Raw genomic sequence first — 26,338 nt, 5'->3', positions numbered from 1 at the left:
ACCTGAACCGTGGTGCCGTATCATTAATCTTTCGAGAGACCCCGGCGCGGACCCCGGTGCGGACCCCGGTAGTAAGCAAATATTTGAAACAACGATCACGGGAGCAAACAGCTGCTGCTGCACGGAATAAAAAGTGCACGAAGATCCCGGGCTCGATCCCGGGCTCGATCCCCGGCGATCGTGCGTAATTATTCAACCAAAAAGTCGGAGAACTGTTTTACGGCCAGAGCCAGGCCCGAGAGCGGTACATTATGCTGTGCGCGATTCCTTTCTCGGTCGGCCTGTTTCCCGTTTCGGCCACACGTGTGTCACTGTCGCAACCCGCCGCTTCGTCCGTCTCGCTCGCTCGATCTCGCTGCTCCGCGGATGTTTTATTTGTTTTGCTTTTGCACCCGCCAATCGGCCAACGAACCGGCGCAACTAAGTAGCAAATTGTCGATGGGCACTGACTGGCTGGCTGACTGGACTGCTGGCCACAGAGACCTTCTTCGCGGAGCCTAATAAAGGTAATTATTAATGTGTTTTTATTGTACAGAGCGCGTGCGTTCGGTGCCCCCCTGAGGCCGCTTTCCGGTAGCTGCTCCGGTACAAGTTAATGACCCGTCCGCAGGCGTGCCGTGCGTGTCCCGTTTTGGTACAAATCCACCCACGGGGTCGGTAAGGTTTGCGTCACTTTCGTTTGATTAACGTTCGTTCAAACGTCACTCAACTGAACTGAAACTCCAGCCCGGAATTCCCGTCAAATTGGCAACTACGAAAACATGTGTCTAATGTTGGCCGCCGTGCTCTTCGCGTGCGCGGCACAAGTGTCCGTAACGAGACAGGAATGGGAAGATTCACAAATTGACCGTCAGACTGGCCCAGGGACAGGTGAGACGTCTCGGCCAAGCGGCCCGGAGGTGCTCGCCGCTCGCAACATCATGGCCAATGATGAGACGTTTCGCGCATCGGCTGGCCCCGGGACTGTCGAAATGCAGAACGGCGGCCAGGCTCGATTCTCATTTTACGCTTGCAGAGTCAAGCCCGGCACGCCTGGGTGTAATTGAATGTGACAGCTATTCATTTTAATTTACAACCGCCGGCCAATGCTCGCGTTTCCGTTCGCGCAACATTGTAGCCTCCTGTTGGATTGACCACCGAGGCGAGGAGTGTTGATCGCGATCGGTTGGTGCTTTTGATAAGCTTAGACAGTCGGATCGGGTAGATCATCTTCCATCAGCAGGCACAGAAAGCTGTCCAGCTGCCGCGCGGTGACTGCCGGCCGGTCTAATTGCTCGGTGCGGATTTGGAAGACGGGGTCACAGAAAACATTTCAATTGGTGCTGGTGCCCGTGGCGTTGGTTATCCTTCGCAGGACCGGTGCAGGCTGCGTTATCCGTCGTTCGTGCCAGCGGAATCCGCCAGCGACGCGCTGCGAACCTAACACTGTAATCAACGGTAATTAAGGGGCATCAACTGCGCGAGAGAGAGAGCGGAAGGAAGACCCAGGACCCCGAGGGCCGTGTGCAGTGCCAAAGCGAAAAGGGGCAATCGCAATGTAACACATCTATGCGATGTGTTTCTGTGGTTCCTCTCCGTGCCGGGCGGTGCGTGCGAGAAAACGAGAATATTGAAAACTAATTAAATTAACATTCAACATCGGGGCAATCCGTCCATCCGTCCGTCCGACCGTCGGCACCTAGACGTGGAAGTGCACTCCGCACTCGCGTTGCTGTTATTATCGGTTATTCGCCGAAAGTGGAGCGAAAAGCGAAGGTCCAGATAATGGCGCCGATCTGTGATGTGGTTCGGAACATTGTGTTACTGTCATGTTGCACGGGATCCGATATCCATCGGGGCGAAGGGGGTTTCGTTATCACCATCCGAACCCGTTGGGCCGTTGTCTGCCTGTTGATACACCGCCAAACACGCGGGCCCAGCCGGGCAAGGACACGCCACGATGACAACTTCAGCTTGCGCGTCGGTTCCGCTAACGAATGCGCAACGCATCCGTAATGTGGCTTTACGCCTCACGCACCTTCCGATCGGCTTCCGAGGGCGAACTTTACTGCAAATTTGTACCATAACAGTTAAAGGTAAGCATACCGACTCTCGTACGGGGGGGAACATAATTTCGCGTAAGTAAGCCGTTCTGGGCAACGGCAAAGATCATCATTACGCCATCACCCGGTGCCCGGGTTGTTGCGGTTTGTTTTTCATTCCTCTGTGCATTTCTGTGTTTTGCTGTAAACTTTTTGGATCATAAAATTCCACCACTGACCAGACCCGGGCCGGGGGCTTTCGGTCTCGAACGGACCGCCGGACGGCTTAAACGCTGTAATTAAGAATCATAAAACTCGGAACTAGACCCGACCGCGACGTGCCCGGACTTTACAAACTAATGTTGGTAAAGAAATGTAATTCGTTCCGTTTTACGATAAGTTCAAGCTGCCACGGCTGCCGTTTTTGCTCACCGTGTCACGGCCGGCGCGAACCGGCTACGATTGATGCGAATTAAGAAAACGATGATCGACTGCTGCGGACGGTAATAGCACAAATTGCTCAATGAAATGTGGGTTGGGTATGTAAAAACATGGCCACAACATGGCCTGAACGATGCCAAAGATTACCGATTAGGCCCAACGGCCTGCGGCTGTGAGTGAAAGTCTGGCCAGACTGATGCCGGTTGTCCCACGCTTCGAAGTCGTCATTTCACATCCGTATAAATCAAGCCACTTTACGACACACATGTAGACGATCAGGTTGAGGGCGCATAGACAGACCGGGCAATCAGGAACTTCCATTATCACTGACGGGGCACCGGCACCGGTTGATAATGACGGGCGACACCGTACGATTCGTTAAACAAACCTCATAAACCGATCACACACCATTTCTTGATTAGCAATCATAAATTTTCCATCAAGATTAACGCGCGTTACTACTAATAGCGTTCTCGAGTTGGGCGTCCCTCAACGGAATGGCCCTCGCGGAATGGGCCATTAAGCCGGCCGGCTCGACGACGATCGCTAATCGGTAGAGTTACGAGGGGCGAGATAGATGGGCTGAAAATTAAATTACTTAACCCACCGATCACGCCGATCACTCCGGAAGGTCGGGGCTCACGGTCGTCCTACAATCCGTTTGCTAATTAACCGCAAGTGACGACGATTTAGAGAGTCACAGCGTGACAGTCTTCCGACCCGGCCCTAATCAGGGGCACAGGAACACAAAATTGCATCGCGCAACATAGTTTCCCTGGTGCTGATGATTAAATTAATTAATTTGTGCTCCACTTGCATCCACGCTCTCTCGAGATTTTATCACCACCGCCGGCCAATGATGATGTCTTACGCGGGCGAGTCCTGGCGAGATTGGAAATTCAATCAACTTTTACAGCACTCGTGTGCCCATCATTAGCGGCACGGCCTGTTTTCCGTTGTCGCTCGCTCGCCCCCATTACCACTCATCGGGTCTGATTACCCGATCGCCGGTGCTCGCCGGTACGTGCTGGTATGTGCTCCTCCGGTGCTGAAAAGGATGCGCTCTGCCACTGCTGTGGAAGTGTTCGGAGTGCATTCGGAAAAGGTAGTGGCCGAAAATGGTTCACAATAATGTCATCGGCAATGAAGCATTCCCGGGCCCCAGGATCCAGCCTGACGTTCGGATGCGTGTAACTGCTACCGGCGAGTGACAGGTTGGCAGACAGAACTACGGCCCCGGAATGCCGGTCAATCACGGTCGGAACTAGCACCTCTTCGTGCTGGGTGCTTGGCTTAATGGTCCACCAGAAAATGGTTAGCACGATTGTACTAGTTATTGTAGAGAAGTTAAAGTATCCCGGTCCCTCCGTTTGTAGCAACGGATTTATCTTACACGATCACTCAACGTCCGACCGTCGACAGGCGTGTATGATGACATATACCAATTTCATTGGCACGTTAATTTATCGCTTTCATCAACATCGATTTTATCGTCCCACCCGGCCCGGGGCCCCGATAGGCTTCGGTCGCGCGTCCGCTTCGCAACCGACCCATATGATGCAACTGGCGCACTGGCTGTGCAACAATTTTTTAGATGCATTTTTCATCCGCTCACCAGATGAATTGTGTAGTGCCCGGCCATTCGTTTTGTTATCGCTGGTTCCATTTATCTGGACACGGACTCTGGTCAGCGCAACCCGGCCAGGATGATTCACGGAGAGGCCACGGCGAAGCCGCGGAGGGCGATGCGAGTGGGGAAAAAAAACCTTAATTCACAATTAATTAAATTACATGACGCAAAGACATTTTTTGCGCGCGCGCGTCACGGCCAATGTAACGTGGCGGAGGCTTGCCTTTTGCGCAATGGTTCTGCTTTGACGAGCTTTCTCACCGAGGGCCGGGCGCGAAACTGCAACTCACGACGGAGCGCACGGTCGGTGCACCTGACGGACAGACGGCTCACGGCATTTGCAATGGTTTGCGAATAATTGTTAATTTGAATTTAGATTTATTGAGATGGAAATTAAGACCCCTTTCGAGTGCAGCACGCGTTTGATCCGTTGCGCGCCGGCAGTCGCCTTTGTTGCAGGACGACCGTGATGCGAGGTGTTAGGCTCGGTGGCCAGTAGCGTGGTCGTTGTGGAAGCTGGCCAAATGAATGATTTGGCGAAAATGTAAAGCTGGAATGATAAGAGCAAAAAAAGGGGCTCACGGAAATGGAAGGTGCGATAATGAACGTGGTGCGAGGTGTGAGCCACTGCATTCAGCTGCTGGCCGGTGGCCATTGAGCAGTGCGAAAGCCGCTTAGCCGCCGCAGACAATCGAAAGTGCATCGTCACCCCGTGGACCTCGCGTTCGTCCCGGATTTTTCGTGCCTAGCATAGTCGCAACAAGCACTCCACACGTCATGCCAATTTGCGGAAGGAGCGATTTGGATCCGCTCCGCTGTAAGTCATGATTTTTAGGTGAATCTTGGCACAGTCTTGAAACAGTTCCTGGGGCAAAGATGTTTGAACCGTTGTCACCACCGCGCCACACCGGCCGAGAGAATCCGGTTTTGTATCGCTGCCTCTCTCTGCAACTATTTCGCAAACTGACAATATTGGCCCCGCGGGATTCCAGAGTTGTTCGCGTCCCCGCGACCGGCACGCATCGGAATGGGCCCCGGGAATTCGTACCGTCGATCGCCGAGGGACAACGCCACCAGCCGACGCACACACACCCCATCGACCGGTCTCATTTTGGGCACGTCCACAAGTCGTACTCCCGCGAGAGACCCACGATGAGATGCTGCCCGTCGGGAGCGTACTGGAAATGCGCATACCGTGCGCAAATGGACGTACCCCGTCTCCGCTGAGCTCATTTGATGGACACTTTCTCGCCCTCGCCCGAGGCGCTGCAAAAGGCGAACTGAAATGGACAAAAAACCGACGGGCAGGGTTTGGTGACCGACCGATCGACACAGACGATCGACGGTGCGTGCATTCCACACGCCGCACGCCCTTCGCGCGATCGACAGATTTATGAGGAAAATGCACTGTGGAAAACGCAGGAAATTAAATAAAGCACACGGGAGCGACCCATCGGCCCACGGATTCATTTCTCACATCGCCGTGCCGATGCTTTGGCATGCAGAAAATGAATTAATACGCTGGCAATCAATGCATCGTGGTGATCATGATACCCGGTCCCGGGTGCTCTACTTTAAATTCAAATTCCTGACTCTCCCGGCCTCGATGCGTTGAGTAAGTTGTTGAATTAAATACCGCAATCGCAATTGGGCCGACGTAAGGGCGAACGCGTTTCGCGCTCGCGCGCTAATTGAAGTCTATCGTTCTCTCGTCTTTTAGGCGGGTTTGACCACAACGCACCGCAAAGGGTGCAAAGGGTGAAGCCCGGGACAAACTCGTTCGTCAAGTTTGGCCCTCCGTTTTGATCCGATCGAGTCCCTTCGACTCTCGTTTACTCGATAGGCAGTGAGTTTGAAAATGAGAATAGTAATTTGGGCACGGCGGCCGCACTCAACTCCGGCTGAGAAACGGAATATCGCGTTTTCCACTGCCCGTGTGATATAACATATCATTTAATAAAAAGGAAAAATGGAACGCACAACGCACCGCGCCATTGTGCCCGCGCAAGAAGCAGTTAATTGGATTCATGTGGCCCGGGGTTCGGTGCCGCTGCGCGGATGCGATACCACTAATTTCATTACCTCCTACCGTTCCGGGCGGAGAGAATTGGTAGCCAACTGATTGAACGAGATGTCAGTAAATGAAGTAGTAGCTTCCGACCGAGTGTACCGAGCTTCTCCCGCTTCTGCCGTTGCTGCTGCTGCTGCTGGCTTCCTAAATAAATTGCTAACTTATCGATGCCCATCTGACACAACATAACTCGAGCGGCCTGCCGGCCCGAACCGGTGCCAAAGTGTGCACAACAATGATGATACTTCAATTTTTAATTATCGATAACAGCGCAAACGGCGGGCTCGGAAGAAAACGGAGGAACGGCCACAGAAACAGTCCTTAAATTCCGCGGCCACGGTGCAAATCAGCGTTCGGCGTGTTGCGTGTTCCGTGTGCCCGCCGGCGGTTCCGCACGGTTGATCTTATCAGTTCATGTTAAATGTTATTAAACTTTTACCACTCCCCTTAATTTTTTTTTTCACTCCGCACCGCACCGGACCGGCATCCTTCATTGAGCGCCCGACGCGGTCCACCGGTAAGTCGCGCGGATGCGGATGGATCCTGCGAACAGGAACGGAGCGCGTAGAAAAACAAAAACGCACGTGAAAAACGAGCGAGCTACGCTATCAGGCCGCCGATCAGGCCGCGCAGAGGCTCGTTGGGCCAAACGATGGCTCGTTGCGATGGGCGGTGAGAGTGTGTCGAGAGTGATCGGCGGCGCGCCCGATCGCGCTCGACAAACGGTGATCTTGTTAATTTATTTTAATTAAAAATTCATAAACAAGATGTAATTCCTCACTTGGGGCGCGCTGGCGAAAGCTTACCACGGTGAAGAAAGCGCATCCGACAAGTCCTGCGGCCCGGCACCGGGCGGGCACCTTCCGAATCGACAGATCCGTTTAGTTGATAATTTTGCGTTTTATTTTACAAAAATTGAGCCGACATCGTTTCCCATTGTTTTTGTGTATTGTACATAAACCGGTTACAGGTAGCACTTTGGTTCTTATTTTCCTCACAGTGTCCGCGGTAATGTCCGTTCGCCCTTGGCACGAAGAATTGGGCCATGTAACCGGACGGACGGCCTAGCCAACGGTTCGGTAAGCTATTCATTATCGATTGCATTTACTATCGATAAACAATCTGATCAAGGTTACGGAACCCGCTCCGGGAGCATGGCGCGTCGCGCTGGCTTTGTTTTTATGTTCCGCTAATGAACGCAACACCCGACGCCGGTCCGGCGGTCGGGGCATGATTTAATTAAGAAATAAAACTAGATCGACTAGCCCGACGCTCGGTGGCCATAGCTTTTTTACGGGCTTAAGCAAATGATGTTAACACGTTCCACGACACGTGGTGGCGCAACTTTTACGGTTCAATTTCGGTCGGCTTTGGCCCTCTAAATCAGGTTTGCGCTCGTATCATTTTCCATTAAAGTTTCTGCCATCCTGCGGACCGCAGGATAGAAGCGCAGCCCAGTCTGCTCCTGCGTCTGCGCTCGGGCGTTGCATCAACGCACCGATTTTCCGACAGCAATATTTCCTGCTGTCCATTTTCGTTTCATGTTTAAAATTAGTCCAATTATAGCCACAACACTCCGGCCAAGGCCTCCAGTCACCGTTATCGGAGGACTTGCAGTGCGCGCATTAAGCCGACGACGGCCGATCAGCGTCCACCGTTTTCGCGGTGCTTAGGTCGAAAATTCAATATCCGGTTTAATAGCGTTTATAACGGAAAATTACAATTATTAATATTTAATTTTCATTATTAAATAAAATGGATTTGAGGCTGCCTCACAGCGCTGGTCGTCGATTCGTCGTCGGCCGGCTCGCTAATGTTTCGGTAGATTTCGGTTCCGTCTTATCGTTTTAGGCCGAGCAGGAGGACCGTCGAAGGAAGCGATAAAATATGCCACTATAATAATATTAATAAACTTAATGATTGTTATTAAAACAATTATTATAATGATTTGGTTTCACACTTACGCGTAAGTCACAGGAGAGGCCCGAAACCCGGCGAGGGGTTGATTGTGCTCGCTGGCACTTATCATCCTCTGGCGAATGCACCTGTTGTGCGCCGTTTAAGCGTGGCCTGTGGATTTATTTTGGGTATACGAATATTGGAAACATTACCAGCTGCGCCGTTGCAAGAAAATAGACTCTCGGCCAAACACCCCGTGATGGCAGCAGAAAAAGGCCCGGCCCGGCTGAGGAGCAAGCAATTTTAACGACCATAAAGTCAAACGAAGCGGCCAACACCAAGATCGAAGCACGAGCTTCCCGAGGGGGCAGCCGAGCCGAGTGCAAAAAGTTAACCGACTAAACTGAGAAAAACTAGCCCTACTCCACTTGGTAGCATCAATTACTGCTACACTCCATAAATAATTAAGTCTGTAAATGAACTGGGAGCCCGCCGGCTCCCGGCTCGGCCCCTCGATCGGCTCCACTCCAGGCTGCCAGAGCTTCACGGCAATTTCAATTGCACCTTACATCCTTCCCCATTTATCGCGTTTGCTCCTGACAAGTTCTGGGACTATTTTTACGCCGGCTGATGCTGCGCGTTCTCGGGGAGTGTTTTTTCTTGCGCTTAACGATCCGCGGTCCCTGCGCAGACCAGGCAGCGCAGCGCATTTCGCTTCAATTGTGTTTCTTCCTATTTCGTACACCGCGATCGATCAGCGATCGAACGCGATCTATCCGACGAAGGATTGGTAAATAGAGTTGTAAGTGCGGCAAAAAACACCGGGGATCGCCAGGTCCGTGGTGTGTGATGTGTTCGGTGCGACGACAGGGCATCGGCGTGTTTTTGCTCCATGGCCATCGATCAGGGATGCGCGGCCAGTGCTGTGCCGTTGCCACGGGGTTTAAGATTCATCTCGTGTTGCACGCCAATTGCAATGCACTTGCGGAATTCTTTCCACCTTGGCGTGGCCCGTTTTTTCCGTTCTTCCTCTTCGCTGGCACCTTTTCAATGCCCTGCCGAGGCCGATGGTGGCAGTGGGACGGTAAACGGGCGCGGGCACCAAGCGAGACGAAGTAAGTGGCCACCACAATGGGCAAACAGCTTATGGTTATAAAGAAAATTGACTTGTGACACTCGGTCGCTTCGGTTTGAATCGATCGCGTTGGGTCCTTCCGTTGTTCCTCTTTACCGTTTAGCCCGATCGTAAGAGGGCTTCAATTTTGGATACAAAATATTTTGTTTTAAGTAAATTAAAACTGAGTTTTAGTTGCTCCGTTGATCCTTTCAATCAGCGTCCACCGGTTAATCTACTAAATGAAGTTTTGCATCATTTAATTGATTTGTTCTCTTCTCTCTCTCTCTCTCTCATTCGATCACTTTCAGAGCATCAGAGCGAACTGGGTAACGCGTTCCGTGCGTTTCGCCTAGCGTCCTTACGTTTGACATCGTGCGCGCGTAAAACCGGCGTCAAAATTTACAACATCGCACGGCTAGTCAACCTAGAGCAGCCCAGTCGACCAATGGGCATATCGGACGAGGGCAAGCTGCTGGAGGACATACCCCATGAGGCACGGCCACCGGCACAGGGTAGTCCACTAGAGCGCAGCGCCAGCACCGGCCACCTGATGGGCAGCAGCGGCGGCGATCCGAACAGTCCGCTCTCGGATCCGCACAGCGACGACGGGGGAGATGACTTCGCGCCAAAGAGGAAGCAGCGCCGGTACCGGACGACCTTCACCAGCTTCCAGCTCGAGGAGCTCGAGAAGGCGTTCTCGAGGACACACTACCCGGACGTCTTCACGAGGTACGCCTTGATGCCGCGATTCGACGTGATTTTGAACTAACAATCGGCCACGACAATTATTTAATCAACATTTCATTACCCGCAACACGGTGCCCCCACGGTGCCCCCGTGTGTCCGGCCCGGGACCGTCCTCCCGAGACCGTTCGTGCCGTGCCGCCGTTGCATAGCAGCAATTCACTAACAATAATGACAGTGTCGCCCCGGCCTCACTTTGGCGTGGCATAATAATTTCATGCTCGGGTGCGAAATGCACCAAATTATGCGCGGTCCGTCCGCCCGGTGTCGCACCGTGTCCCGGTTGGGCTCTATGATTCGGTTCGCCATGACGGTTAACCGCTCAAAACTGTATCATTTGGGGCGAGTGCGGGGGGGGCAAAATATCACCACAATATCACTATACTTAGTGGCCGGCCGGCGACACGCACACTCCTTAATGTGTATGTTCAGATTAATTGCTCATCATACCATTGTTTACCGTTACAAAATTGTGCGCCCAAATAAGTAGTTTATTATCTTATCCTTTGCGCCCGTGTTGCGGTGTACTGATAATGCAGCGAGGGCAGCCACCCCGTGGGTTGGGGCTCGTATTTGTTTTAATGTGCAAATGCAATGTTCCAGCCTCGACAGCGGAAATCGGCCTGTGCATTGAATCAATTAGAAGCGATGGGCACGCGATCCCGATCCCTTCGTTGCGGGCTTTCGGTTTTAGGGCATTATCCACACGAGTCTAATTGAGAGCTTATAATCCGGCCGGCGATCCTGTCATGTCATGCCTGTTGACCGTCACTCTGACTCGATCTGACGTGATCATCGAGAGAACGGCGAGCGGTTCCGGTGCGTATCGGGCGAGTCAACACAACACGCTGTAAACTGTCGGAGGGCTGCGTGCCGTGCCGGTCCCCCGGAGGATGGACTGATGAATTTATGGGCAACAAACTCATTAGCAGAATTTATGGCAGTTGTATCCATAATTAATCATAACGCTTCACGGGAAAGACGTGAGCGATCGTGAGCAGTCGTCGCCGCGAAAGGTCACTAACATAATAAATAAACATAGGCCGATCGATAGTCATCACTCGATCGGGGGGAATGTCACCGGGGAACGCCCCATTGGAAGGGAACAGGGTTTGCGCTTGCCGGCCGGCCGTGTCCTGCTGGCGTGCCACGGCATCACGTGCGCCCGCCATTTTTTTTCGAAGCAAACCAAATTAATGAAGCAAACGCCGGTTAACAAATAACAGCGCGCAAAGAGTTGGTCACCGCGGTCACGTACCGGAGCCGGAGTGCCGTGCGGCATTAGCATAAAACATAAAACAATTTGCATATTGATTAAAACTTAATTACTCACCGTGCTTATCGATCGTCACCCGGGTAATGGTGGCGCTGCGTCAGGATGTGCCGGCCTCGGTGCCGGCGTGCGGGGCTCATTCGGGGCTGAGAAAAATCTGTAAAATGTGCGCCAACTTGCCGATAGGATACTTCTTAACCCCCCCGGGGCTTCCCCGACTCTGTTAAGGCTCTTAGTGCTTAGTGCGACTCACTGACGTGCTCCATTTCTTCTGTTTTTCCAGGGAAGAGCTAGCGATGAAAATAGGGCTCACGGAGGCTCGAATACAGGTGAGTGATAATCATAACGTCTGCCATTGCGTTCCGTCGATCGGTATCGTTCTAGGAAAGAAGGCTCACCGTAAACACCCCACTCTACCGGGAAGTTTCGTTTCGTGGCTGGGTGCCGGTGGCATAATCTGCTTCGGAGGGCCCTCGGCAAAAAAAAAGCACCCTTAAACTGCCTACGGCGAGCCGTGCCGCTTCGTGTGGCTGTCGTGATAAAAATGGCCAACGTATCCCGAAGCGGAAGTGTGTTCGCTTCCAACTCGCCAACGCCAGCGCCAATCAAAAAGGGGGGGGGTTTTGGCAGAGACACACACACCGGGCGAATGGGTTCCTCCGGTCCGGATTGCCGGGCTCGCCGGGCACGCAACGTCATTAGTAAAACTTTTCTACCAATTACTTGTTAAAAGGAAAACAAATTAAATTAGGTTCCAAGTTGCGCCGGGTTGCCGGGTTTTCCCGTGTGCCGTGTGCACGCCAAACAAAAACAAAGACCGATCAGGGGCGGCAGGGTGAGTGCAGTGTGAGCCGCCTTTTTTTAGGCGGCCACGCCATTGGGGTTTTATTGCCCGGGTGGGCGGTGATGCGCCCGGGGTTTATGTTATCTAATTAGGTGAAAAACTGACATGCAAAAGCGTTCAGACAGTTCAGCGTTCGGGGGAACCGATTAAGGTGGTGGCTGATTAACTAAGCTAATAATGGGCCGGGCACCCGGCATGCGATGCATCCGGGAAAGGGTTCTCGTTCCCTGGTGACGTCACCAAAATGGCTCCGTTTTTGAATATTGCACAGTCCCTTCAAAAATGCATCCCGATGAATCAACAGCCGGTCAGCCGAGGATCCGATGGACCGTTCGATGCCCGATCGGAGCTAAACAAACAGATTATCGTAGATCACATCGCGCCCACCTCGCGCATGTTGGCCCCATGTTGTTGGCCACCTTCATTAGCATATTTATTATGCGACGTCGACGATGACGACGTCGACGGCCGCTTGTGTGCGTACAAGCAATATGAGCTTGCGCTATGTACGATCGGGTGAAGGACGAACAGCAAACATCGGCCAGCGAGAGAGAGAGACAGAGAGAGGGCCAGTTACCCCTTCCTGGTTTCCGACGGCCGGCGATGGGTGGAGTAAGCCCGCGGCCAACCTGGTACATAAACCCGGCACACATACGCCACCAGCACCGATTGGCCACCGACGGCTTTCCGGGCCGGGAATAAGTTGCATCGCGGGCTGTCATCGAGCGGTTGCTCCGGCCAAGTCACGCACAAACGATCCGCGCTCGGTAGTGGTGGTCGTGAGCAACGGCGGAATAGAGAGTAACTGGGGTCCGAGGGGGGGCCAGCACAGTACATACCGGGTTGGTCGGGTGCCAAGAAAAATGATAGACTTATAATTGGCGTCCGGGGCGACATGGGAGTGCCATAACGGCCGGGCGATAAATTTAGATTGATTTAATTACGAACTAAATTGAAGCAATGTCACCTGTGATTACCGACGGGACCCGCTACCGACGGGCGTAAGCGCCCCGATAGTGCGCAGAACCCGGCGCACCTCTCCCTCTCTCCCAGAACCCGCCGTCCGCCGGGCGATCGCATGGCAGCTGAGAAAACTTAATGGCCGGCGATGGCGCTCTAATGGGAATCGGTCACTTTGTCGCATATGTGCCTGTGTGTGTGCGACTGGCGGTGGCTAAGGGCCCGGAAATTTATTGCTTTAATTAGTTGTTTTTTATGACGATGATTTTACACCTCACCTTCCCGACCGGGGCGTAATGGCGGGCCCGGCGACATCCTAGAACGTGGCGCGCCCGGGCGCAATGCTAGAGTAATGGGCTAATTGAATTTTAGCTTCCCTTTTTATCGCGGGGGCCTAATTTATGCAAATAGATATGCGACCCGGAGCCAGGGGCCCCCCAGCCATACGCGGTCACTCATCGCGGGCTCGATCGCTAAATGAGGCCATTGAAATTAGGGGTAATTAGGCGTTCTAGCCGATGGCTGCCCGCGGTCTGTGTGTGGCTGTGATGGTGATAAGAGTATCGAGCGGTAGGGTCCGCGTGTAGGGTCCCTGGCCCCGATTGGTGTTTGATGCCCGTTTTTTTTCCAGTGCGTAGGGTACATTGATGAGGCAATCCGCGCGCGTAATGGCTGATCTACAGTGGCTTTGTTTAGCCTATTGTTGAGTTAGACTCCATATGTTCAGCTTCTCGTAGCAGAGCCATGCCAACAATTCATCAATCCAGAGTAGCTTTTCTCACAATCAGGGAGGTTTCAAAGCATACCGATCGTAAAATACCAAGCAAGGCCAAATTTGCTAGCATCGTATAGACTACGTCAAATGACATGCAAAGAAGGATGTTCTACAACTTATGATTTTAGTTCATTTAGCCTCAGATTTAGGGAAAATGTTTAATATACGTTTATACAATTTGTTTGGGTGTTGATTTCTTACGGTTACGACCAGTCATTGGACGATTGGACGATCTTTGTATTCATAACCCTTGATCAGTTGGCCGATTGCTGCCTCACTTTTGTCGAATATTTTTGTAATATCATTAAAATTCATATTATTACACATACGATGTTCTTTATCGGTTAGTTTAGTTTAGAGAACCACTATACTGTATTGTTAGTTCTTTACCGTACGATTCTTAACTTCAATTCTGCATTTTCTTTTTATCAAAACGTACAAAAAACACGTTACTTTAGTTGTTTTCGTACCGAGCAATGTCAAGGAAATGGTTATACTCGCACAAGAGACTAAGTTAGAATGTCATTTTTTGTGTAACTATAACTATTATATTCGTGTTCTTATTATAATTCTTTAAACGTGATACAAGGTTATTTTTACATTCCCTTACTGAAAGGATATTTCAACTTTTCGCGAGCTCATGGAGCGATCATTGTCCGAGTTGTAATCGTTAACTTCGGGAACTCTCTTGAGGACAAAAATAAGAATCGTAAGACGCAAAATACGGTGGTCGTAGAGTTGATTCAAACTGCAGACTTCTAAGAGCCTCTTAAACAATGTGTTGTATAATTACTGTTCAATATTGAAGCCGACACTTTGATGAAAGAATCCAATATGGTTTGCGACGATATTCCAAACACGAAATTTCATTACCCTTATAGGACAATGAATCTCACTATGATAAGCCGTTCAAAATTCGCGTTGACGTAGCACCAGATTCGTAACAAACTTAAACCGTAACGAACGCGGCTGTTCGAAAACCGGAGGTGGCCATTTTGAACTTTGCGATTTCAATCTTTTGTTTACTTATAATTTACATTTGTGAGGGCATCTTATTACCCCACCGTGGCCACCGTGGCATCAAAACAAAATGGCTCCCGGAATGGGCCCGCATTTCCTCTGTTCCACAACAAACCGTGTAACCGAAACCATTCATCACCCTCGTCCGCTATCAGGAACTGCATGAAACTCCCATTAGCCTGGCCACCGAACCCCTCTCCACGCCCAAGCGCCAAAGCCTTCCGGGTGGACGCCTCGGCGGAGGATACACATAATTTACAGCCCGTTACAGCAACAATCACGTTTTTTCTATTAGACAAATCCCTGTAATTGGTGGCCGCTAACGGATTTGTGATGAATTATGGCAAAGCGAGTGCGATTGGTGCTGGTGCCGGAGGTTCGGGTGCCAGTGCCACAAACATTTCGCCGGCCTGACGGTCCTGTGCCCTGTTTTTGCTCTTGGCCCAGTTGCCACCGGCCGTTATTATCAATTCTCACGAACCCATCCGGGGGGCATATCATTCCGATCGAGGTTTGGCTGTTCCGCGGAACGGTTGTGAAGTGCACTGAAGAGGGCATTCCTCGGGGCGCACAGAAAACCCGGTCTGTCGTGATCTTAATATTTGCATAAATTCGTACCGGGAACGGGAGCCAGCCATGCATTTACGATGCCCGGACGATTCCTCACCTTCGTCGGTCGGTCCGGGTTTTGCTAATTAATTTTATTGCATATAATCATACACAATCACTTACCCCAATCATAGCCGCGAACCGGAGCGCGCTCAGGTGGGACCCCAAATGGCAGCGCCAAATTGGCTAGAGAGTGTGATTGGGCGATATGTTAATGTTTATCTTTAATTTGCTCTCCAATTGGTACGACGCGAGCAGCGGGCCCATTCGCGTAAGCCCGGGATCCGTCCGGACAGAAAGGAAACGGTCCGTTCTAAACGTTTCATTTATGCTGTGAAATGACAGGTAATCGAGGAGATAACGAAACGCACCATCCGTCGGCTGCCGAAGCTCACAGCTCGAATGGTGGAATCGTTCAATTATTGATCGAATTGGAAATGATAAGTTTGCGGGAAATCAAACATTTCCCACGTAAGTGGTCTCGTCAAAAGCACTCGGCCCCGTTCCAGTCCGCAGCCGCACAGAAAACGAATGCACCAGCCGATCCCGGGGTCCCTGTAATTCGCCGATCGCCGTTGCGTCGTCACCGGTTTTCGGTGGAATCGTCGGCAAAAAACGATTGGCGGCCAGCGAAAGACGCACGGCAGCGCGATGAAGGGCCGAAAAAAGGGCTCCCACTGTTCCCATCGCTAATGAATTTAATTGGGGAGCGTATGGACGCTATGAGACCGATATGTTGCACAGATTATTGGCCGCCTGTTTTGCCATTCTGCCACCGATCCGGGTTGGGCGGGATCGGCAGACGGACACACGAGGACGGTGCGCCTTGGCCGAGCGGAAACGCACAAACCATTGGTTTCCATTTTCGAAACAACAATTGCTCCATGCTGCCAGCCCGGGCCAGAGGCCACGCATGGACGCAGAGCGAACGGCAGCGCTCATATCACATTAAGCCGGTAAATGATGCAGAACATTTGATTGATTCGATTCCGATGCAAATGGAACCGTAGGAATCGGTGGGGATCGGAGCGCACCCCGAACCGATCGGCCCGGAACCACCCGGTGTGGCGGTGGGCCGGTTTTGTGTTTTTATCTCGCACCGGAGGGGCGGCCGAGTGTCTCTGTCTATCCTCGTTTGACTATTCCGGTCGCTGTCCAAAGGTTGCCAATTCCATCGGCGGAAGTCGACGGACCCACGGCGGTCACATGTGCAGAACGGTGGCCCCGTCCGCTAGATGTGTGTCTGGTCCTTACTTTGTGTCGCAGTTTTTTTTTCTCTCTGTTTCTGCTGCTCGTCTTGTCGTCGTCGAGCAACGGAATGACCATCTGATACAGCTGTTCCGATGTTGGATCAATAAGCGATTTCGGCGAAACTCGGCGGGCCGGAGAAACTGCGCAAAATACAGTTATTGCATAGGGGCCCCGCTGTCACCGTTACTTGAGCGCCACTCTCTGAAGCTTCCAATCTCTCGAACGTCACAGGAATCAAAAGGGACCGCAGCTCGTCGACAAATGTACCCATTTTTCATGACATCCTAATCCTTTCGGCTTGGTTGGTTCACCTTTTATCAAGCCTTTCATCGCCTACTAAGCCCAATTTTACGAGAGCAAACACACCGTGGGCACTTTAGTTTCGCCCAATTTCGCCCGCAAAGCGCAAGGCGGCGCCGGAAAGAACTCGTTAATCTCCCATTTGTCACTGTAATTCCCGCGGACCCGTCGGCCCCGTCGGTCGGCCGGCAACTAAGGGTCTTAGCGCGTAATAGGATTTGGGGCTATTCGTTAGGAGGATACCCCGCCGTAAATGGTTCCAACTTATTGACGAGCGGCGGGACCTCGCTAACGAAGTTTGGTTAAAATCGAGCAAACGCGGCCGGAAACATCGGGTCCCGCGCGTCGGTTAACACCCTGGCGAAATATAAACGACCACTGGCCATCGTGCGCGAGTTTGTCCGCTCAAATTATAATTTATGCTCCGTGGTTTTGTTTTTTTCTTTTCGACCGCCGGTCCGATGATCGCGGTCCGCGTGCTCTTAGCGAACGCAAGAGCGGTGTGAGCAAATTGTTGTGACCATTTTTTTTTCTCTCCCCTGGGTGCCCCTCCTAAGTCTCCGGCATCCAATCGGCACCCCGGCCCGGTTCACGGGCCCGGCCGCACCCCGTGCGGCGGCGAGACCTAATTTTTCGTTTCAGTTTTTTTGATTAATTTTCTAAATTATTTTGACAGTTTAATTACCGTCGTTCATATAAATTTCATCCCTAATCGATTGGCCGGGCCACGGTGTGGTGCGCGCGCAATCAAATGGCGCGCCGGTGTCGGCATCGGCATTGTAGTTTCTGCTTTCTGCCGTTCCCCGTTCGTGCTCCTTGGCCGGCCTCTTTCGCGGCCCGCCGAAACACGGCGAAGATGCTCTTAATTTAATCTGGCGAGGTTCAAATATTTGCATATTTAATTAACGATAATCTGTGTTCGCCGGGACGCCGTGGCTGTCGACGTCCTCGTCGTCGTCGTCGTCGTCGTCGTTGGCCTTCGTTCGGCCGGCCGACGCCTATCAACTACATTTCATTTGTCAGAAACTACGAAACTCCGCGTCCGCGATGTGTGAAGGGGCCTCTTTTTTGGCCAATACGTTCCAGACACTGCCCGGGCACGGACGGGGGCGATTCTCCAAAAGGGACATTTATCAAAACCGAAAATTTAATTACTTCTCCCGTCGCAGCCGAGCCAAGCTTCTGGTACCGGCCGTACGTGCCGATCTATCAGCGGCCCGATAAGCGGTGGGATTTCGGTTTTAGCCAAAGCCAAAGCAGACTGGCCACTGGCGTCAGGGTATTTAAGATAGCGCTGGAATTCCGAGGCGTTCCGAGGCGCTGCAAAACTAGAAGCCGACACCCCGGGGCCTCCGTTTGTGATGAATCTGCATTCCGACACGGAACTCGCCGATCGAGGAAACTCGGCAGATGAGTGTGGGTGCACCCTTCGATCGGTTCTTCGGAACCGTCCGTTTGCTAAAACCAATAAAAAAATTGAAAATTATAAGGAACCACGCTCGGGTCGGGTTCTCCACAGCGATTATCGGAAATGCAACGAGATGTAATGGCAGCGGCAGAAAACGCTAATAATCGGCATCGTCGGCAACATGTTCATCATCCAATCCCCGGAGCCGGAGCCGGTGGACCGGTGCAACGGTCACCTTGCGATCGTCAAACGTGAGGCAGCAGCATTACAAAGTCCCACGGTCTCCGTCCGTCCGGTCACCAAATGACCACTTTCGTCTACAGACGGCCAGAAACAGGTGGAATGGTCCGAAAGACGAAAGGCACAGAAATTGTCGGGTAAAGATGGCCACAAAGCGCACGACGGAAGGACAGAATGCGAAGGATCCTCGCGGGTGCGTCGGGGGGATCGGGGGATCAGAGATCGGTGGCGTCTGCGACCGCGCGGCCGAGGGCCGAGATTCTACGAAGCACACGACAAGATTTGGATGTTCGATAAGATGACACTAAACACGTTCATCGGTGACACGAGCCACTTCGCCGTGCGCTACCAAGCGGAGTATTGGTTTACATTGGCCGCGTTTTATGGCCCGGAACGCCGTGTTTTGACTGAATGCGCGATGCGCTGTCATCGTGAATCAGGCAGTGTTTCAATCAAACCAAGCCCGAAGCCGGCCAACTTTTGGCCAACCAATTGGCCGACCACCGTGCACGAGTCCTCGAGATTTAAGCGGAGACAGCGGACTCTCGTTGTAGATGCTCGGAGATAATCCCGATCCCGATCGGCGATCGCCGCCGTCGTTAATTTATTTTAGTTGCACCTTTGAGGAAGATGTCCGCTTGGTAAGACAAATTAGCCGTCAACCGCGATTGCGACTAGCAACAATCAATCACTGGCCGCGATCTCGAGCGTTGGAAAAGCCCCCGGGCGCGAGGCTTCGGGAATGGTGCGTTCCTCGGAAATCGGGCACCCATTAAATCCGATCTTCGACCACATCCTCGGCAGTGGCTTCCTACTAATGACCGCCACGGCTAAGTCGCCCGGGGGCGGCCACGGATCCCAGAATTCCGTTCGCGCCCGACCGGAAATCACGTAGGTGGTAACATTATCACTCATTAATTACGGTCCTAATATAATAATACAAAATTATACGTCTGGTGCAGCGAGTTTATTTGTCCTGTTTTTGGGGCGGAGGGATACGTGCGTGGAAACATGCGAAGACCGGCGGAGTTTTGTGTCAATTCGAAAACGATTTCGAATATGAAGCGCGTCGTCGGGCCCAATTTTTGGGGGTCCAAGCGTCGACATGCAACGTTACTGGGGACCGCCCAGATCATTATTTTAATAACACTCGACGGGACGTGCCCGAAAACCCGGCTTCAGTGTCGTGGTGGTGGCCAGACGCACAAACACAACACGGGTTGAAGGTATTGAGAATATTTCTGCCGAAGCGCTTTTGGCTGCTTCATAAACAAACAGATCGTGGAAAGAAACTTACGCAGCGTAGGATTCCTCCCAGCACTTCCTTGTAACTTCTGCAGCCCGGGAATCGGGCAGCGGGAACTAAATGGAAACACCAGCGGGTGGTCCGATCTCCCGGAGGACCGTTTATCATACTCACATACGGTGGCATCGGCGTACCGGGCGTACGTCGCTTTCTTGTCTATCATCCCAACCCATCTCGACATGTCCGCTAGCAGCCAAACCCAGCGATCGCTTCACAATCTTCTTCACGATCACACGCGGGTTCGTTAGGTAATGAAGTGCGGTTCGTCCGTACGGAGCCGAAGAGGAGGCGCCAGCCAATTTGATCCCTGGACGATCACCGGACGATCGGCCACCCATGGCGTGACGGGCTTGTAATCAAATTTATATCATTATACCAGAGAACGGCACTGTCCGGTTCCACTGTTTGAATTTCGGGTGGCGCTGAAAGATCACCACTTAGCCAGCGAATCGGCGCCCGGAGATGATAACATTAAACCGTTTTGTTTTGTTTAACTTTCCCATTGTCGGCCATGATTGATGGTCGGCCCTCGAGTGACGTTTTTGATGAAAAGGCTGAGTTGCCTTGCCTACTGCGTTTATGGCAACCGTTTCTTGGGCCAGCACTTTGCCATAATCCGCATTTATAGCATTTCATAAGCCTCTCCACGCTCTGCTCGGGACGTGAGTAATTACAATCCTAATCAAGCGGTAATGGAAAAATAAATAAAACCAAGACAGAACAGGGGGTCCCCGCGATCGCTCCTAACCCGATTAGTGCTTCCCGCCCCCCTCTCTCTGGCCCCGGGGGCAGATCAATAATTTAAAATCAATCTATAGAATGGGGGGCCGTTCGGCAGCGGGGCTCGCTAAGCTTCCAATCCTCCCGGCTGTCGCCGGTCACCGATCGAGGACGCCATGGCGTGTAATTGCTTTTCCGCGGGCCGCGCGCGTTCTTTAAGTAAACCGCGATCCACCGCGATCGGACCGAGGACAAAAGCCGCCGAATATCATTTCGGCGGAAGCGTTGCGCCTCGTAAACAATGGGAAAGCATAGCGAGCGAGAATTAGTTTCGATTATGTATTTATGAGCATCGCTCTCTCTCTCTCGGGGGGATTCTGTTCCCTTTTTGTTTCTCGATCGCCGAGCCGAGCCGAAAATCTTCCGATTGATTCGATTCCGAGACACACACGCACACGTGACCACCGTGGCCCAATCGGACAGAAACGCGGGACAGGGAGCGCACGCGGGGGGAGATAAAAATTATGTGTTTTGGACCCAGCATGGTGCTTTTGTTAATCTAATTCACCCCGGGAGGCCACCGGCCGCAGGACTCTCGCTCGCTCTCTCTCTCTCTCTCGGGGATTCGTCCCGGGCTCCGGTGAACCGCTAATCACCTGTTGCCCTGCGGGGCCGAGAAGATCGCGTCCGATCCCATGTATGTGTGTGGGGGGAAGGCAAACCGAAAACGAGCCGCAAAATTATTGCCAAAGCAGGTGACCTCTGGCCCATCCGGACCCGAAAAACTCAATGTCGATCCTCGAAGCTGGACGAAATGCTGCCCGGTGAGAGTTGTGAAAAGGTAAAGGCAAACTAATTGATCCTCAAATCGCCACCGAGAGGTGCGAGAATGACGCAACGCGGGTCCTCGGGTGCAGCTGTCCGGCCTTTGGCACGATCACGCGTGATCACTACTCCGGATCAGCTCCAGATCGCCCGGTCAGTTTGTCGCCGGCGTTCATTATGACTCAATCGCACGCAATAAAGAAACGATCTGGTGCACTTCATTCGCGGCCGCGGCCCCAAAATGGTGCCGATAATTGGATTGGAATCGAACGTGAAATTCACGTTCCGTTTCGTTTCACGGGCTGCCCACGCTCGGACTCGCCGGAGTGGCCACATTAAACCGCCGGATTCGGGGCGTCCTTGGTGAGAAAAACAGCGCCATCATCACCATCAGCGTGGCCAGCAACACGCCTCCCGCTGCGAGTGCCCCGAAGGGGCCGGGGCCCGTTCTCACCCGCGATCGACGGTATCCTGTTCCGAACGCGGCGCATGTCCAGACATCATTACGCGCCCGTCCGCCCGCTCGCGAATGCGAATTCAATAATGATAATATTGGTTTTAAGTGTTTACTGGCCATAAATCAGGATGTGGTAAATTGGATCCACCCGCGTCCCGGGGCCGTGGCCGTGGCGTGGCGAGGCAGCGGAGCGTTCCGCGTTTTCTGTTTACTTTTCGCGCTGGCTCCGGAATTTGCATCGCTCCGGGCGAGGTGACCGCGACGCGTGCACGGTGTCTCGTTCTCGCCCTTCGCGCTGATTGGCTGCGATTGCCTGGTTATCCTGATCGAAGCTGGACGACGATGGTGGACACAGTGTGTTAATTGCCCACCAATCAGCTGCCAGCCCCCGGAGGTATCGTGGTGTTGAAGGAACTTCAATTACCTCGGTCTCTCGCTCTCTCTCTCTGTGGGGACCACGAGGACTGCGGCCCGAAGTCATCCTCTAGTTAACGACCTCGCCCGAAACAGCCCCGGGTCCGACACTTGGGGTCCGCTAACGTTTTTATCGCTGTTTAATGAATCGTAAAGACGGAAAGGCTTCGACGCCAGCGTCCCTACAAAGTAAGCGTCCGTCCTGTCAGGGATCGTCAGGGATTGAAGCCCTTCTTGAGGGTTTCCCGCTGAAGGAGTCCCGGTTAATGACTCGATACCGATACCGACCAGCTGCCGGAGGTGGATCCATTTGAGGTGGCCTGGGACTCTAAAACTGTTCCCGGCGCCATGGCAAGGAGAGGCGGATACGGTACCCGCAGGATGCGATCCGCAGATCTCCGATGTGGCTATCGCAATGTTCGAGTCGAGTTTGGTAAAAATGGGAGAAAATCCGAAATCGGGGGTTCAATCCTTCGGGTGATTAAACCTCATCGTCCTGGTAGACCTTTGGCACTCCCTGGAAACTTCTCATGAGTGAGATCTCATAATTTAAACTACGTTCAAATTTTTAGTTATTGTAAAAATGGCGTAACATGGCATAACTGTGACTGAAGCCAACTAACGGCAAGCGGATGTAGGAATAATGCCTTAAAATTCGATTCAAAATAACGATTATTTGTTGCACAACAAAATGGTGACGTCCCCCGAGTGAAATGGCGGATACTCGCCACCGCAATCATCGCATAATCATACGGTTCGTCCGTTGATAATCAGATGTGCCGTACGTGGTGTGGTTCCGGGCCCGAAAGACACAGGACCGAGGACCGATCCACACCGAACCGAAGCCCCGGGGATTCTCGGGATTCTCGGAACGGCATTAAAGTAATTGAAATGTACGGAGCAGCACGTTTGCATCGGGGCTATCCTGGGTCCGGAGTCCGAAGTCCGTCCCTCTGCGGGGTTTTATTAAATTATCATTATGCTAAATGTTCCCTTTTCCGACCGACCGACGATCGGGAGATGTCTCTGCGGTCTCCCGGCGATCGCCGCCATCGACAATCCTTTCTTTTTCCTTGTGTTTGGTTGCGCACGATTTTCGACTTAAATTGCGTGCAGCTTTGGGGCCATTTTGGTGTCAGCCCGGGTTCGGTTTCAGTCCGGGTTCGGGAAGGGGGCCTCGGGTGGCAATTTTCCGTAATTCAATTTCGGCCGCACTTTTTAACCGCTTCCGCTGGTTTCCCTTCCCCCCCCCCATTTCGTTGTAGGTTTGGTTCCAGAATCGGCGAGCGAAATGGCGCAAACAGGAAAAGGTCGGACCGCAGGGACACCCGTACAATCCGTACCTGTCCGGGGCGACCCCGGTCCCGTCGGCCACCGTCGTGGCGCCCTCGTTACCACCGAACCCGTTCAGCCATCTTGGCTTCAACCTGCGCAAACCGTTCGACGCGGCCAGTCTCGCCGCGTTCCGCTACCCGTCCCTCGGGGCCAGCCACATGCTGCCGTCGGCCTACTTCAACCAGTTCCACCGGTAGGTATCCCCGTCGTCCCGCCCTGCCACACCCCTCCCCCGGGGGTTGGCGGGGCGGTGACACTCGGGCGAGGACTCTGTTGCGATAGGATGCGTACCAAATGCCGCCCTGGCCTAATCAGGTCCTCACCGTTTTCTTCTTTCGTTGACGAATTTTGCAGAGCGCCACCGCCGCCCCTGTTGCCACCGGGCGTGAGCCCCCTGTACGCACCGTCGGCCTCCTTCCAGACGCTGCTGGCCAACATCTCGGCCGCCCAGCGCCACGCGCCACCGCCCGTCGTTCCTTCGAAACCCTCGCCGGGGACGAGTCTGGCCGGACCGGACTATATGTCCTCGGCGGCGGCGGCCGCAGCGGCATCGGCCGCCACCGGCATGCCCGGCGGGGCCATTCCCCCTTCGCCGGCCTCTCCGCCCATCTCGCCGACCGCCCTGCCGCCGGTGGTGCCCGTCCCAGTTCCTCACTCGATGGCCGGCCCGATGCCAGGATCCGGATCGCCACCGCAGGCGGACCGGCGCAGTTCTTCCATCGCCGCGTTGCGCCTGAAGGCCCGCGAACACGAGCTACGCCTTGAGATGCTGCGCCAGAACGGGCACCACAGTGATATCCTTAGCTAAGCCCAGATCGGCCAGTAGCGGGCCGGATCCGCACAAAGCGCAGATATCGAAGCGGATGGAGCAGTAGAACAACAACAGCACTCTCAACTCAGTACTCAGTAGCATTAGCGCCAAGTTAGCGAATTTCTACCGGCCACCCCATCGGCGGTGTCCTTGTCGTCCTGGGTCTATTTATTATCAGGTTCCTTCATTAAAACGGCCCCCGGGGACCGAGCGAGATCATTAGGAAAGGTGCAAATTAGTCTAAACCGGAGGCTGGAGGACTCTTCAGCGGCTCCAACGGCTTGTCATAAATTTCACTTTCATCCGACGCGCTGTTGCCACACAAATCAAAACGCCAAGGTGGGTCACGGATCCTATAATTAGTGAGCCTCCCTGCGTGTGGCTGCTGCGTGCCGTGGCGTGGCGTGACAAACGTCGTCGTCGCCGTCGGCTGTCGCCGTGGAAAGGTCACACCGTAAATTGCCGCAAATTGCATCACCCGAAATGCAGAGACCATTCACAGAAAGCAGCGCAGACTCTCGGAACTCGTTCGCATCTTCGCCGCCGGCGGACAGACACTAATCAAAAGTGGCCGAATGAATGAAATCCCCCCTCAAACCTGCGGGCCGGGGCCGTCACCTTAATCAAAATCATTTACGTCGCTCCGGAATCATCACCATCATCGCTCGGCCATACGTGAAGGGATCCCTTGGCTGTGGCCTTTGCTTTCGATTTCGCTAACCTGCTTATTACAACCATTATCACCATGCGAGGCCAAACACGCATACACACAGCCCCAGCGGTTGATCGACAAATGATTTTCCTGCCAAAAGGCGCCCCCAGGGGAAAGGTGGCTCCCGGTTTTCCGCATTGATGAGCGAGCGTTCTGGAGCGGGGCGCCGAGAGGCGCCAACAGTCTGTGGCCAGTGTGACGACGATGTGAGGCTAATTTTCATTTCATTCCGACTTCTGGCCGGCGGCAGGCAGCCTGTTTCGTCCTGTTTATCTTTATTATTGCACCCTGGCCGTTTTTTTTTTCTGTTCGCTACCCGTTCCTTGATCAGTCCAACCGACAGGCTCTAATTAATGGACCTAGAGCCGGTGGCAGCACGGCAATCGTGAGCGAAATTGTACAAAGTTTAATTGTTTTTTATTCGTACGGTAGGGCTAGAGAAACACACCGGCAGAAGCGCAATAGGGACACACGGCACAATTATACTATCCGTTCTGTGTAAAGTTTCACCCATCAGTTGACAAAACTAAGATCAATGCAAAGGATGTGTCGGACACGCAGAGTAAAGCGGACAAAGAAAAGTTAGCGAAACGATGCGCGGCGATCTTTGCGAAGAAAATGGTAGCAGTAAGTTGTTTTTGATTGCTGAGAAATAAAATTGAAATATTTAATGAACAGTAAATAAATCATGTGGACCACGAGAATGATGACACGGCGATCAAAAGGATAGAAATCAGATCGGGCATAGTAATAAATTAAAATCGGAGCTCGCTTCGGAGGCTGGAAGGTGATGAAATTAAACCATTGAAATATTTCATCACATCGATCCTCGCTAATGCGATCGGATTATTTCCACTGGCAGGACCTTATTATGCTTGCCCTGGCACAAGTTTATGATGATCACACAACATACACGACTAAAAGATCACGTTTGCTGGCGCCATTCAGGATCACGATTCGAACGGGCAAGCTAACCAGTTCCAGATATTTAACCGTCGGCCCTCGGCCCGCTCTAGTGTTGATTAATGTTGATGATTAACAGTTAATTAAACAACCAAATCGCCATTCGCCATTGCCACGAGGGGCAGTTTTTTAATTGAATTTTGGGTTGCCACGGCGCGTCAAGCTCGTGCGTGCTCGTCGGTGAGAGGTGCT

General features: G+C 52.7%; 1 protein-coding gene across 1 annotated transcript; it reads left to right on the top strand.

Annotated features, from left to right (window-relative positions):
• The first annotated feature begins 9,624 nt into the window (after positions 1-9,624).
• On the top strand, positions 9,625-24,509 carry LOC131209733 (homeobox protein aristaless). Its single transcript, XM_058202862.1, has 4 exons — positions 9,625-9,908; positions 11,480-11,525; positions 23,591-23,853; positions 23,976-24,509. Exons 1-4 carry the CDS (start codon positions 9,625-9,627, stop codon positions 24,466-24,468), a joined length of 1,086 nt encoding a protein of 361 aa, XP_058058845.1. The 3' UTR covers positions 24,469-24,509.
• Positions 24,510-26,338: the final 1,829 nt, after the last annotated feature.

This window comes from Anopheles bellator, chromosome 2, assembly GCF_943735745.2.
Source record: "Anopheles bellator chromosome 2, idAnoBellAS_SP24_06.2, whole genome shotgun sequence".
In the NCBI taxonomy this organism is placed as follows: domain Eukaryota; kingdom Metazoa; phylum Arthropoda; class Insecta; order Diptera; family Culicidae; genus Anopheles; species Anopheles bellator.
This window is presented reverse-complemented; position numbering and strand designations above follow the sequence as displayed.